Source organism: Camellia sinensis, chromosome 12 (genome assembly GCF_055761805.1).
Source record: "Camellia sinensis isolate YWXY chromosome 12, ASM5576180v1, whole genome shotgun sequence".
NCBI lineage: Eukaryota > Viridiplantae > Streptophyta > Magnoliopsida > Ericales > Theaceae > Camellia > Camellia sinensis.
Genome location: NC_138972.1, coordinates 57,543,976 through 57,559,698, shown reverse-complemented (window position 1 = coordinate 57,559,698; position 15,723 = coordinate 57,543,976). Strand labels below are relative to the sequence as shown.

The 15,723-nt window shown below is 34.0% G+C and overlaps 2 protein-coding genes across 3 annotated transcripts; one reads left to right on the top strand and one right to left on the bottom strand.

The window, feature by feature from the left end:
- The first annotated feature begins 5,114 nt into the window (after window positions 1–5,114).
- LOC114310449 (glutathione S-transferase U7) lies at window positions 5,115–7,782 on the top strand. The gene is made up of 2 exons (XM_028256421.2): window positions 5,115–5,529; window positions 7,195–7,782. Exons 1-2 carry the CDS (start codon window positions 5,215–5,217, stop codon window positions 7,564–7,566), a joined length of 687 nt encoding a protein of 228 aa, XP_028112222.2. The 5' UTR covers window positions 5,115–5,214; the 3' UTR covers window positions 7,567–7,782.
- Window positions 6,574–14,260, bottom strand: LOC114310448 (disease resistance protein RPS2). Of its 2 annotated transcripts, XM_082898679.1 has the most exons (4): window positions 12,299–14,260; window positions 9,671–9,840; window positions 8,266–8,976; window positions 6,574–7,517 (listed from the first exon to the last, which is right to left on the bottom strand). In XM_082898679.1, the coding sequence occupies exons 1-2, from the start codon at window positions 13,016–13,018 to the stop codon at window positions 9,790–9,792; spliced, it is 771 nt and encodes a 256-aa protein (XP_082754805.1). In that variant the 5' UTR covers window positions 13,019–14,260; the 3' UTR covers window positions 6,574–7,517; window positions 8,266–8,976; window positions 9,671–9,789. The 2 variants fall into 2 exon arrangements, with proteins under 2 accessions (XP_082754805.1, XP_028112220.2); XM_028256419.2 differs by lacking the exon at window positions 9,671–9,840.
- Window positions 14,261–15,723: the final 1,463 nt, after the last annotated feature.

The window sequence follows — 15,723 nt, the reverse complement described above, 5'->3', positions numbered from 1 at the left end:
ACAATTTTGATATCATTATTAAATCAAATATTTCATATATTAAACATAGTGATTATACATTAATATTCTAAAATAACCATCAATTACATGATATATAGTGATTCTGGTTTAGACTCGACCAATTTGATGTTTTGGATCCAGGTTTTATTGTTGTATATGGTTGTTCATGTCCTTATTCATCTTACACCTCATTGAGTTTGGTCATCATTGTGTTTTGGTTGCATTTGGTACAGGCCGGGGGTCGGTAGCTTGTTTTTTTTAAACTATTATTGCCTAGAATTTTGCCTCTTTGCTCGAATGACACTTCTTGCGCTCGAGTAGTCTACTCTCAGTACTTTTACAGGTCTGCAAAAGTATGGGAAATTGGAATTCTTCGTTCGAGTAAAGCTTCTTGCACTTGAGTTCACTTGAGCAGTGGGCTTCTGTTGGTAAAACTTCTAGGAGTTGGTATTCTTTGCTTGAGCAAAACTTCTTGCGCTTGAGCGGTGTAACTTATTGTGTCTGGTCGCTCGAGCGACACTTCTTGCGCTCGAGCGAGCTACGCGCATATCAGTTAGTAAAGTCACTTTTGTAAGTCACTTTTTCACTTCTCTCTCTCTCTCTCTCTAAACATTTCAAAACCCTATTTTCTCTCACTCTCTCTCTAAAACCCATCTATTTCACTCAAATTCACCTAGATCCGTCGATCTTTTCACATGTGTTCCTTCGTTAAAAAGATAGAGCTCGACGAGGGTTTCATTCTAATCGAAGCAAAGTTGATTTTTGGCATTTTTAAATTTCCTTCATTCTCCCTCTCATCTTCTAAGCTTGAGGTAGGGATTTAAATTTCCTTCATTCTCCCTCTCGTCTTCTAAGCTTAAGGTAGGGATTTTTCGTACTTTCTATAAGTTTTAACTTAGCTATTTGTGTTTTGAAGCAATATTGTGGTTTGAGAAAAATTTTGAATAAATTTAGGGTTTTTGGTCAAAACTCAAAAGAGGGGTTTTCTAATCATTTTATGAAAATGGTTGTGTGATTGGAAATGAGGTTGAGTTGTGATAAAATAGTTGGTTTTGATATGTAGAATTGACTTTGGAAGAAAATGGAGTTTTGCACTAATTATGTGAAATGTTGATTTTATATAAATTATGGAATTGGTGTTGAAAATGTGAAATTGGATTGGTTTGATGAGGATGATGGAGTTGGCTATGTATTATCACTCATATCTTAAAAATTTGAAAGTTTATCTTTATGGAAATTAATTATTTGTTTAGAAATATCTGTTTTGAGTTATCGGTAGAGGATAACTATGATTGTTGTGGAAATTGCATGAGAATTAGGAGAATTGAAACTATTTTCTCATTTATTTGCATTGAGCATTATCTCATACTTATACATTGGAAATGTTTATCGTTTTGAGAAAAATGGGTGAATCTGGGAAACATGTATTGTTTTGTTGAAATAAGTTGGCCTGAGTGTTTATGGTGAAAATCCTAAAAACCGCGCATATACATGAGTGTCGATCCCGCGGATGGAATTTCTGTGAAATGGCAATAGTAGTTCTTGTATAGCCTACATTTACATGGATGCCGATTTACGGTTTTTCACGGATGAAATTTTCGTGAAAGGTTGTAATTGTTTTGAAATTCCTAGAGTATGATTCATTGCTTTGTTTTTTTATTGTAAAATAAATGATTTATGAATTGTGATATTAACCTGGCATTGTATGGTTTGGAAATATATACAAAAAATTTTGGCATAAGTATTGCATATGCATTCACCTTATATCTTTGTTAAGATTCATATATTGTATTGGATTACTTTTACTGGGCTTTGGCTCATTCTATGTGGGAAAAACATTTCATGTGTTAATGACATGCCTCCGCTAAGGCAATAGCTTGGGAGGACTTGGAGTAAGAGTTTCATTTTGTTGATTTTTTTGTATGTGTTTTGTACAGGGCAATGGCCTTTAACTGTATTGGACTTAAATTCCACTTTTATTGTAACCAAGCACCGTCTTGGAAAGTTGTAAGCCTTTAGGGCATTTCTTATATGTTTTAACTTTCGTCCTATTCCCTTATTATGTAATGTATGCTATAGATTCAGGATTAGGCTTGTAAATGTATGTCAGCATATGTTGCTCTTTTGTAAAGCTTAATTGGAAGCTAATGAGAGATGATTACTTTATCATTGTCATTAATTATTGATATTGTGGACGGGTTATTGTATTTATTTTGGGGCGTTACATGATAACCATAGAAAAATATCTGTTAACAACAAATATAACCATCTATTACATGATACTCTTCCAAAAACATCAACAAAAACAACTACCATTACATGATCATCATCCAAACAAATACTAAGAATTAATTTATAAAAAATAAAAATGTAAATATTTATCATTTTTATATAATTTTATCTTTGGTGGGTGGAAATAATTTTTAAAAATTTAAAAATAATTTTGACATTTATCTTTGTCAAACTAGTTTATATTTTATCAAATTGACAACTTTGCCCTTGCAATTGAGCAACAATGTTTTCAATTGTTTTTATTTGGAATGAGATTCAAAATTTATGATGAAATGTATCACTATTGAAAAGTTAGGGATCAAAGTACACAAGTCCCAAACTAGAAAGACCGTTAGTGTAATTTGCTTTTTAGTTTTTAAATAAAGGCATCAAATTATTATAAAAAAGGAAAACTCTATTTTGTGCAACTCTTGAGGTGCATATCATATGCACCTTATTATAAATTGGTGTAATTTTATAATAAAATTTCGTAATATCAATCACAAAATGTATAATCTCACCATAAATTGATGTAACAAAAAATGTCGTAACCAAACTATAAATTTTTCTTACATGAACCACAAAATTTTGTACATTTTGTTACGCTTATTTGTGGTGAGATTACGTATTTTGTAGTTAATGTTATGAAATTTTATTGTAAAATTATACTCTCTCCATCTCAATATCTTAGTCCATTTTGGGAAATTTTTTGGTAGTATAATTATTACATTTTAAAAATATTATCTTTGCAAAATTACCCTTTGATAGTTCATTTTTTTTGGAAATATCAACTGTCATAAGGCTGAAACACCAATAAATCCCAAAATGTGATCTTGTGAACTATTTAGTCTTTCATTTTTTCTTATGAATCCAAAGGTCCCATTAAAGTATAAATTACACAAAAGGGTAATCACTTACATGTTTGGATTTAATTTTTTTGGAATAAAAGCGAGTTTTTCCAAATATAAAATTACTTATTCTAGAACAAATCTCACATTACGAACACAAATATAATACTTTAGTGTAACACACTAAAAGACTAACGTAACACTAAAAAAACTTCTTAGTGTACTTTTCTCAAATACAACACTCCAATATAGTAATTAAAAAAAAAAAAATCTCCTTAATGTATTTTTCCCAAACGTAACACTCCAATCAATATATTCCCAAACATAACACTCCAATATAATATGCTTCAATGTAATACACACAAAAATACTAAAAAATCCCTTAGTATATTTTTTTCAAACGTAACATTCACAGTTTGAAATTATACATTTCCCAAAATTTTCTAAGAAATTTTACCCCTTTTAGAATGGTTTGAAGAATCTCACATCCTTTTTTGGAGTGTTACATTAGTGTGTTACATTTTAGAAAAGTACACTATGAAATTTTTGTGTGTTACATTAAAATTTTATATTGAAGAGTTTTTTTGGAGTGTTACGTTTGAAAAAAATATAGTATGGAGTTTTTTTTTTGTGTTACATTAAGGAGTTTTTTTTTTTTTTGGAATGTTACGTTTGGAAAAAATATACTGAGAATTTTTTTTTTTTGTGTGTTACATTAGAATGTTACACTAAGAATTTTTTTTTGAAGTATTACGTTTGAGAAAAATACATTAAGAAATTTTTTTGTGTGTTACATTAGAGTGCTACACTAACGAGTTTTTCTAGAGTGTTACATTTGAAAAAAGTATATTAAGAATTTTTTTGGAGTGTTACATTGGAGTGTTACGTTTGAGTGTTACATTAGAATGTTATAATTTGAAACTATACATTTGTCCAAAACTTACTAAGGAGTTTTTGTACACCTTTTGAAATGTTTGAAGAATCCCACATCTTTTTAGAATGTTTGAAGAATCTCATATATCAAGTCATTTTTGTATTCCTTTTGAAATGTTTCCAAATAAAAAAGATTCTTATATAAAAATTTATACCAAATTTGATTCTCATAAATTGTGTATCTTAACTTTCTAGCACAAAAGAAAAAAAGAGGAGGAAGCATAATAAAAACAAGATTATAATCGTAAATTCAATTTTTAAATAATATATTAAATTTATTTTCAAAATCAATGGAACTAATTGGTCTATAAAAAAATCTTTGCGACTAAATGGATCGTCATTCCTCAAGATGAGATTTATTGGTAAATTTTCCTTGTCATAATTGTATTTTTTGCATTGTTAATGAATTTAAAAGAAGGGCAAAATAAAAAATTCATATTATTTAGTCCTTAATTTTTGAAAATGAACTAATATTTTGGAACAATAAAAAATAAAATAATAAATTAATATTTTGAGAAGGAGGAAGTACCAATTTGTGATAGGATGCATATGATATGTATATAATGTGTTATGATGACATATACGAACACATAAAATATTCACATATAGAACACATAATGTAACCATGATTAAATAAAATTATGTCATTTTCTCATTTAAAATAGATTAATGATTTATTCACATAAATTTTTCACTCGAACCCTCTTGAATGAGGCTCTTACTAGTAAGAAATCAAACTCTGACGGGTAGGAAACCTATTCAAAGACAGTCGGGTGAAACTTTTGTGTAGATGAATCGTTACTATTTAAAATATCATTACTGTTTAAAATATTACAAGCCAAATGATAACAAACATACATTAAAATCACAAAACAATAAGTGAAGTAGTAATATTGATAAGAAATCTTTAGAGAGATATGGAAATGTTCCTTAACAAATAAGTCCAATTTACTAAATGTCTCTACTTGACATCAACTTCTTCTTGGTATCAATAATTGTCCAATAAATTAAAACAAAATACTTATTTGACATTGACTTTAATTGAAAACAAAAACACTTCAAGTTTTGTGCTTCTTTTTAAATAAATCACACTTCTAGCTCAACAAAAATACACAACAATTCTCTATGTGATCATCATAGTGGCACAAACAACATTAACAATATGGGTGGGAGTGATTTGCAGGTTTTGGGAACAAAGTTAAGCCCATTTAGTCACAGAGTTGAATGGGCTTTGAAATTGAAAAGTATTGATTATGAATTTGTAGAAGAAGATCTCAGGAACAAAAGCTCATTACTTCTCGAATTGAATCCAGTTCATAAGAAGATTCCGGTACTCATTCATGGCAAAAAAGTGATATCCGAATCACTAATCATTCTCGAGTATATTGATGAGACATGGAAAGATAATCCTATCTTGCCAATTGATCCTCTAGAGAGAGCTTACGCTCGTTTTTGGGCAAAATTCGTAGATGAACAGGTGATACTCTCTTTCTAAAATTAATTAGTATAAACGTCAGTAGAATAATAAATTGATTTTGTTTCCAAAATAATCCTATCATTGAATTTTTTTTGAGCTAAAAAATGAAGTAAAGAAAAGCGAAGAAAATTTAACAAGTAGTTTTTCAAGAGAAAAATTGGTTTGTCATATAATTTTTTCATATTTTTTACTATTTTATTTTCATGTGTATTTGGTATATATATATGTTGTTTGTCACTCATGAATATTTAAATTGATTTTTCTTGGAACTCCATTCTGATATATCCACAACAAAATATATTTACTTGGTAGTTGATCTGTTATTTTAATTTCATTATTGATTCAACTATTTTTTGTTTTTTAAATTAATTTTATGTATCATATGTCGGTAACCAATTCACTTATCTCTTTTCTTGCTCAGCATCTTTTTGCCCTCAGCTCTTGAACTCATATGTTGAATAGCTCTACAAACGAGTTCAGTCATATCAAGTAATAAGTTAAAATAAGTTAATAAACAATCACACTACATATCCAAAATTTATACTCAAAATTTTACCCAAACTTATAAATGCGGTTCAAATTTAATCTATACATGAACTCACAATACACAATTTGAATCTCAACTCTCAATTTATTTCTACATCAATTTCCTAATACGCAATTCTAAATACTTAAACATTTCCTAATATATATATATATATATATATTCATGAATAAAGGCACATCCCAACATTGAAAAAGTTAGACAATATGCCAACAACAGAAAACAAAAGCTCAAAAAAAACACCCCAAAAAACACATCACCTCCCTAGCTATCAGCAGCCTATGCATCATCCCACAATTTGTTTACATCACCTTATTCGTCAACGCTATATTGATTAAATGGACCCCACCGCTCATCCTTGTTACCAATGCACATGGTAAACTAAACAAAACAAGAAAATGTAGTGATCATAGCATTATTGATCTTTCGCTCACACATCAAGTGCAGATAAAGCAGAGCACCAAGAAGTTAGATCAGGGCATACCAAAGCGCCGATAGAATTTTCTGCTGCCGCAGAGAACAAACTAGCAAAGAATCCTTCCATAATCATAATCCCAATTTTACATATTAAAATAAATAAATAAATAAATAAATACAAAACAAAACAGGTCCTGTATCAGCAACACCACCCACAGTTTTGACCCCCCAAAATTTAACTAGCAACAGTGCCTTCAATAATCATAACAGCAACAAAGCACTCCTTAAAAAATGCCTAAAATTCTGCAACTCCAACTCACCAATGACTCCTTTAGGCAAGAGAAACAAAGACATAGTATAAGGCATGCCACCCAATTAAAAAGCTCGATCCACACTTCTTAAAACTCAGGTATTAAAGAGGGGAAAACTGAAGTCTTATGATCAACATAGATTGGGCAACTCCAAATGACAACACACCCTCACCAATCACAAGCCCAACCAAACTCTGATACCAAATTGAAAAGTCCAGCCCACACTTTTCCTTAAAACCAGGTATTAAGGAGAGGAAAACTGAAGCCTAGTACAGATGGGGCAACTCCATGTGACGTGTGACACATTCCAACACACCCTTCCTCCAATAAGTACCTTCTTTTCCAATTTGCTAACTTTTTCATGAGCTTTCTTGATGACCATTATTGGTGCAGTTATTTCAAACAGCAAACAAGGCACTATATTCAGTTGGACAGGATCGAGCAAAGGCACTTGAATCAATGGCTGAGGCATTGCAACATCTTGAAGGACAGATAGAAGGAGAAAATGGGAAAAAGTTCTTTGGAGGAGAGATAATAGGGTTTCTTGATATTGTGATAGGTTGGGTTGCATATTGGTTCAAGTTTGCAGAGGAAGCTGCTGATCTAAACATAATAGATTCGACCAAATATCCATCATTTGCTTCATGGATCATTAACTTCCTCCAAGTTCCTGTCATAAAGGACAACCTTCCTCCTCCCACTGAGCTGCGTCGCGTCTGCCATATGTTGCGGATGAAAATGGAAAAGAACGGAAAAGATAAGTAAAGAAAATGAGTGGAAGAAACAGCTAGTACAAGAAGAGATGAAAAAAAAAATAAAAAATTATATGTTAAGATTTATGTTCTACTTCTTGATATATTTTCTAAATAAAGGAAAGGCTTATGCAGATCTGTTTGACTGATATAGATTTATGTTGTTTCAACCTATAAAGAAAGTCTTGAGACAATTACAAAAATATATTTGGTTGATAGAGATGATACATTTCCATCTTGCTTTGAATTTCTCGATTGGATGTTAATTAATCCAACTGCCAACAAGTTCTCCACATCTTTCATAAAGGTCAGAGTAAATATCTTCAAGTATAATTGAAATGGACTAATTTTTTCATTTTCCTGAAGATGATTTTGATAGGACTGGTGGTCAGAAGTATCAACAGAAAACAATTTAGATATTTTATTTTTTGTAATGTGGCTAATATTTCACACTCAAACTGAGAAATTCTTGTTAGCAGTTGAATGGTAAATTATCAATCACACATGCAATCGATCCATGCTCCTGAGCATTGTATTTCACTAATGTTGTGTTTGGTTGAGGGATTTGAGGAGGGATTTGGAAAAGGAAATGGAAAAGTTAGGTGAAATATAAATAAAACATGCCTAAATTTCACATAGTTTCACACACCTTTTCTCTTTCCCTTTCCAAATCCCTCCCCAAATCCTCCAACCAAACACACCATAAGTGTACCTTTTTTAGCTGAAGATGGGACAAGTACGGGACAAATAAGTTGCCTCCTCAAGGTCAATATCAATTCCGACAAGATGGTTGTATACAAATATTAAGTAGTGCCCTATCATTTTCCCCAGGGCCAAAACACACAAAACTTGGAAGATCTTTAAGTTTGATTGCCCTTAATTTTGGGAAAACAGTACTGCACATGTTCATGATCACTTCATCGTCTTCTTCTTCTTCATCTCTCATGACAATCTTTTCTACCTTTTCACAATGTCCAACTCTTAGACATTCTAGATTCAAGAGGACTTTGGCCATGGAAAGTGTGAATATGTATCTCACGCCGTCACACCTCTTCACTTTCAGAGATCTTAGATTTCGGAAGCACTGAGTTTGTTGGGTAGAATTAGTCTTCCATATATGCATCAGCTTGGGCAAGTACTTGAAATCCAATTCACTTAACTGAGTGATTGTTCCTTCCTCAGCCCATATCCCTTCGAGGTCAAATATGACATCCACTGAATTGCACCACCATACCTTGAGTTGTGCAAGATTGTGAAACTTTTGCATTGAACTCGATGTAGTAACAGTTGACAGTTTCCCACAGCATTGGACACACATCAATCTCACTTCATGAAGGCATTTGGCTACAAGTTGGCTGTGCTATATCTCAGTTGCATCATCTATTCCCATGATAGCCAATTCCCCCTCGCTTCTTAAAATAATCTGCATAGTCCATTCACCGTAAAATGTGTTAGTGACATAAGGGCATGTTTGATTGATAGGATTAGATACGGGATTGGGATTATTAATCCGTAGGCCTAATAATTCTGTGTTTGTTTTAAAATTTTGTTTCAGGATTATTAATCCATTGGATAATTAATCCAACAAATTTGTAGAATTATAGTAATGAGGTAGGGGTGGAATTATATATCCTGAGTGGGGAAATAAAATAAAAAGACTCTTTTACCTTTATATGTTTTCTTATCCAATGCAAATCGATAATTTATCCTACTAATCCAATTAGATAGTGAATACCACACTAATTTTATAGGATTATTAATACCTTCACTATTAGCCTTGTGAATCAAACATGGCCTAATAGTATTAGTTATTGACTAAGCCGGAGCTCCCATACTTTTAAATCACCTATTTACTTACTTGAATATCAAATTGCTAGAAAATTATAAAAGATGAAAGAAACAAACGAAAATAAATAAACAAATAAAGCCCTATTAAACCCACAAAAGGTCTCTATCAAATACTTGTATCATGTAAGAAGACCAACACTAACTAAAATCTCAGTCAGTCACCATTTAAGTCAAAAACATATCACTTGAAATAATTGTATTAATGGAATTTTAGTTTAACAATTCCAAAAGACTCTTCCTGCTTAACATATTTTTATGTAAAGATGTACCTTTTATATAGCCTCTCACTTGTGTCTCACTGTGCCTTGAGCCTAAGCATTTAAGCTGGATGCTTAGCAACTACTTCACTTGGTCATGGTCTTGTGCTTTGTTGATTTCTACTTGAGGCCTAACTGGATATATCACAGGAGACACAAGAGCCACCAGCAGATGGACTTATCTGTACCATAGCAAATGGTGTTAAGAGAATTTATTGGTGATGTCATGACTACATACATCTATGTAGCCATCTCTTGCTTGTGTGTGTGTGTGTGTGTGTTTTTTTTATTTATTTATTTATTTTTTTTTAAACTTCTCGATACGAGAAGTAAGATTTGAAATGTTATTGCACAGACTTAAGTGGGTAATGATGCTCAAGTCTATAAACTATGGAAGAAGGTTCATAAAACTAACCAACGAGATATGACAGCAACCTTATATTATGCAGAGCATGATAGTCTTTAGCAGGAGTTGGATTATTATCAGGATTTCCACACTAATTGCCCATCCGATGCTGCCAAGTTTCATAAGTTAGCTGATAAGAAGCGTGTGTGTGATTTTTATGCTAGTCTTATTGTATAGTCTGACTGGGTTCAGGTTCAAGTTCTTGGTAGAGAGACCTTTTCCACTATCAGTTAAACCTATGCATCTGTTCAGCAGGAACAAAGTAGAAGGATCTCTATCCTACATTCATTCTATTGGACATTTTAGCTTTAGCATATACTCCGCCATCTAGAGATACAACTAATCTCGGGGTGAAAATTAAGATTAGCTAAAATGTGACTATTGTGGGAAGACAAGGCGAAAAAAAGGGTGAACCATTGCATTAAAGCGAGTCTGGGGAATGCTAGACAACTTTAGAAAAACTGTAGTATTGTTGCCTCCAATAGGAATTGCAGTGGATTTTAGTTGAAGAAAACTTCAAGGTTAGGATTTTATAAGGGAGAAGAAAGTTTCAGGTTCCTAGGTATAAAATGCCAATTTGGGCTTAATTTTTTCAAAGTTGCAAGTTGGAGGATTTTCTTGGCGACAGTTATTTTACGATGTTTTAGGGTGGTTGTAATGGCCAAAATCTAGGGGAAAGGTTGTAGATGATTCGAACTTGATTTTCTAGGGTTTCGACAATGAAATGGGTGTTATTTTATGGCTGTGAACCACCCGAGGATAATAACTTGTTTATATGGGCAAAGAAGAAGAATGCTTCACCCTAGCAAGGGTTAGACAAATTCACACAAACACAATGTCAAATCTCATAATACAAAGGTGAGCTGCTAATGGCAGATCCCTTAAGAAACAAATTTCTAATGATGGGATCAGAATAACAATTAAATACCCAAAATGTTGAAGAAAAGTCTCACAGAGCAAATTAGATTATGGGGAAAACACTGCAAATTAACAAAGTCAGAACATGGACACAATCTAAAGAATAAAAAATAAAATAACACAAACACCCAAAAGAAGCTAGAAAAAATATGAAATCACTTACAGTTATTATCCTGCCATTTACTTCCCTTACTAGCCTAGACTATTCTTGACCCTACCATTATTATCCTTGCAGCACAACATGGGAGGATAAACAATCCCCATTTTTGCTCTTTTCATTTAATGGTGCTTCTAATTAAAAAATGACCAAGCATATTGCTAAAGGAAGACACAAGGCCTATTCCTGTAAGTGGCTATAGTTTTATCTTAATATGGAGTACAAATGGATCAAATAATGCAGTCAACCATTGTCATGAGGGACCCATATCAAGTAGCAAAACCCTTGACAAATGTAACTAAACCAGAATAACTCCACATAGGAATGATCTAAAAAATGATTAAGATCCATCTGTCGATAAAGGGCATTGAAAGGAGTTTAGTAGCCAAACATCACAGGAAAGGGTATGGCTAATTTCAATAGGAAGCGATTCAAATAAAATGAGACCCTTGCATGAATGCTCACTGATTCATATGCACAACGGGGAATGGTGATAATGTCTTCTCTTATAAATTATGACCAAAGGTAACTGCCATAGTAGACTACCATCACTTGACAGTGACTATAGATTTTAACATAATTGTAAAAATGTTAGCATTCACAGTACTGTAATACTAGGTTCTTTGTCCATGAATTGTTCAATGGTGAAATAGAACAGAACTCCCAGGATCAATCTTTACCAACTTTGTTTCCTAAATTCCTACTAAAACATTGTTTTGAAACTTAGAGAGTGGCATAGCAGATCAATTTTAAAAGAAAATTCCTATAACAAGCAAAATATTCAAATAGAGTTTCTATTAAGAATGAAAGCTATGACACTTTCAAATTAGGCTGCAATAGACTATCATTTCTTCTGAAGTAAAAGGTAACCATAGAAATTTGGGCATGAAATTTTTTTCCCAATTGACCATACACTGAATCAACTCAACTCAACAATTCCTGATCCTAGTTAGTTGAGGCTCAATTAGCATGCTTTGAAAGACAAATCTCTTTTACTGTATGAATGATAATTAAAGAGTAATCCATTTTGTTTACCCGACAGTTATTTTCCTTTGTAGCTGAATGTTATATAGGGGATCTTCGAAATATTTTCTTAGAAAGATTTACAAAGAAGAGTTAATTAATAGCAGAATGTTAATAATTTTGTAAACTAATGCACCTTTCTTGGGGCTTTATCTGTTTTCTGAACATCTTCATGGAATCCATCATTGCTCCTTTGTAGCTCTTGTATGTGCTGGAATACTGAAGGGAGTGCCTCCATTTTGGGACAATTGATCACTTGTAGGTTTTTCAAGAATGATCCTTCAAAAGTGTAACCCTGAGGGCAGAAACTCATCAAATTTGGCAGAGCATTGAGTTTGAGACTAGTCAGTTGAGGGAATATGATTGTACTTGGTGTCACTTCATCATCTACTCTTTGTTCCTTGGCAATGGCCACCTCCATCACCAGACATTCAGTTATATCTAATTCTTGTAGTTTCACAAAAAGTTTGGCCAGAGAAGATGAGAATAGATTTCTCAATTTGCCACAACCCTTAACTCTTAAGGATCTTAACTGATTAAAGCCTTGAATTCTTGCTGAATTGTTCATCCAAACATGCGACAACTTTGGTAGGTGGATTAGCTTCACATTTGTTAACGAAAAGAGTGCTACAGCTGGATGGCCTTCCCGAACAATTAGTCCCCCAAGATCAAATGCTACTTTCACAGATCGGCACTCCTTTACTTCAAGTAATTCAAGGTCCTGCATGAACTTAACCGAATTGGCTGGGAAAATATTCAACAGCCCATGACACTTGTAAATACTCATCTCTCTTAGTTTAGCTCCAAGTTCCCCAGGCCATATCTCTATAAGGTTATCCATTCGAGAGAAAAACATTTTCTCAATGCTACTAAATTTAACCTGCAGAATCCATTCCTAGGGTTACAAACGGGAGCTTCTATTTGCACACATTCATTCTCCTCTTTACACATCTTTTTCAATAAATAATTGGTTCGGGAGTAGAGTTCCGAAAATAAACAATTGGTTCGGAAGTAGAGTTCTGAAAATAAACAACTTGTTCGGAAGTAGAGTTCCAAATTTTTTTCATTTTTTCGACATTTAACTTCCGAATGTGTTTATTTCATGTCTATAATAATAATTTCACTTGAAAATAAAATTATAATAAAAATAATTTTTATTAAGTGTGTGTAAAGAGGGGAATGGGGATGTGCAAATAGAAGCTCCCGTTACAAACATAATTAAAATGATAAATTACAAATACACCCCTGAGGTTTATCAAAAATACAAATTCACTCTTTACGTTTTAAAAATCACATCCCATCTTATGAAGTACGGACACCTCTCTAGAGAAGAGATGACGTACAGGTGTTCAACATGTATCGAACACGAACATGTGCTGGACACAATTCGGACACTTTGTGGACACACTAGGACATGTTGCTGGCACGTTGGAGACATGCCGAGGACCATTTTTTTCAAAAAAAATAATATTTTTTTGTTTTTTTTAAAAACTAAAATAGCATACCTAAGGTTGATAAATATGATAAAAATAAATATTAAATATTTAAAAATATGACATATAATAAATATATAAATTATATGTTTTGCATGTATCTTCAATGTGTCGTGTCCTGCATTTTAAAAAAATTTGTGTATCTGTGTCATGTCATGTGTCTGTGTCCATGCTTCTTAGATCCCACAATAATCAACTGATAAGTCAAACTAATAGAGTGCATGACATAAGCAACAATTTTTTTTCAAAAATACTGATATTAACATTTATGAAGTTAAACACTTCATTTTCTTTTTTATTTTTCCTATCTCACCTTTCTTATTTCCCTTTTTTTTTTTCAACTAGTAATACCACGTTGCCCAACCATCACACCACCCTCTCCCACTCTCGATCAGCATTACCATCATTATTGGCGAATATTTTTAGAAAAATAATCAATTGGACATTCAAATTTGTAATATATGCATGCTTTCAAAATCTTGGTCATAATAAACATTACAATTGGATTTTGGTATGGTTCAACTAAATTTAGGCGAAATTAAAGATATCAAAATAGCCATTTGTTCGTCAATACTAATATGAAGCTTTGTTTAGCATTCTTACTCACAAACATATGTTGGCTATGTTATTATCATCCCATGTGAGTGGCTAACCCACCTTAGAGAGAGTGGGGTGGTTGGAGACCACTTTAGAGAGAGTGGGAGTGGCACCTCCCCACTAACCAATCCACTCACCATTGCTGTCAGGCTTCCTTCCCTCATGATATGTATAAATAGAGGTTGAGAGGAGAGTAGACAACCAAGAGAGAATCATCAGAAATTGGAGAGTGAGAGCTGTGAGTTGAGTGAGTTTCATATCCTCCTCTGTAATTGTATTTTTGCTCCATTTTAGTGATAATTCTCATTTCTGTCCGTGGATGTAGGCATTGGGCCGAACCACGTAAATATTGTGTTCTCTATGTGTGTGAGATAATTCTCTGGGTGTCTTTGATCCTAACAAGTGGTATCAGAGCCGGTGTTGTACGTTTTGCGGAAAAACAGAGTGTTGTTCCGAAACTGCCCAGAAATCGTATTGCTCGAAATCAGATTTTGAGCATACCAGGAGCAAGGACTCGACGAGAGGAGTCCAGAAATATAAAGCAGACACCCAACGGAGGCCGGACGCGCCTTCACGCGCCTCTGGAAGTTGGCGCGTGAATCCCAGTCGCGTCACGCGCCTACACGCGCCGTGCAGGCTCCCGGCGCGTGGTCCTAGTCTCAGACACGCGCCACACGCGCGGACAAAGGTAGACGACGCGTGAGTTGACGCGCGACACGCGCCGCACGCGCGCGCACCAAGCCACTCGAGCAGGAGCCGCGTTGACCGAGCCAGAGCCGCTGACCGAGCCGCTGACTGAGCCGATGACGTCAGCCTGACGTCAGCATAACCGGAGGAGTAATCTGGTGCTTCGCAGGCGCACCAGATTCTGCCGATCTGAACCGTTAAAATTATTTTGGCTACATCTAAGCCATTTGAGGTCCGATTTTGGTGATCCAATAGTGCTTTCCAACTATTTGGAATATTTCGGACACATCCGTACGGTCAGATTTTTCAAATAAGCTTTCAAAAATTTGCAGTTTTTATTTTGGCAATCCGAAGTGCTTTTCCGGCTAATTTGAGCCGTCCGGACTTCACAGCAAAGCCTGTTTTTCAAACAGAGATTACTTTCTGGATGATGAAGGAATCCACATCAGTTTCAGGGCCGATGATACGGTTGAACGCTTCTAATTATGCGATATGGAAGCCGCGGATGGAGGACGTCCTGTATTGTAGAGATTTGTTTGACCCTATAGCGCTAAAGGGGGTCAAACCAGATGGAGACAAGGATGGGGACTGGATAAAAACCAACCGGAAGACTGTCGGTCAAATCAGACAGTGGATTGACCACAGTGTGTTCCACCATGTTGCCCAAGAGACAGACGCCTATGCCCTATGGATGAAATTGGAGGGCATGTACCAGTCCAAGACCGCACGAAACAAAGCCTTGATAATGAGAAGGCTTATAAACCTGAAGCTGAAGAATGGTGTG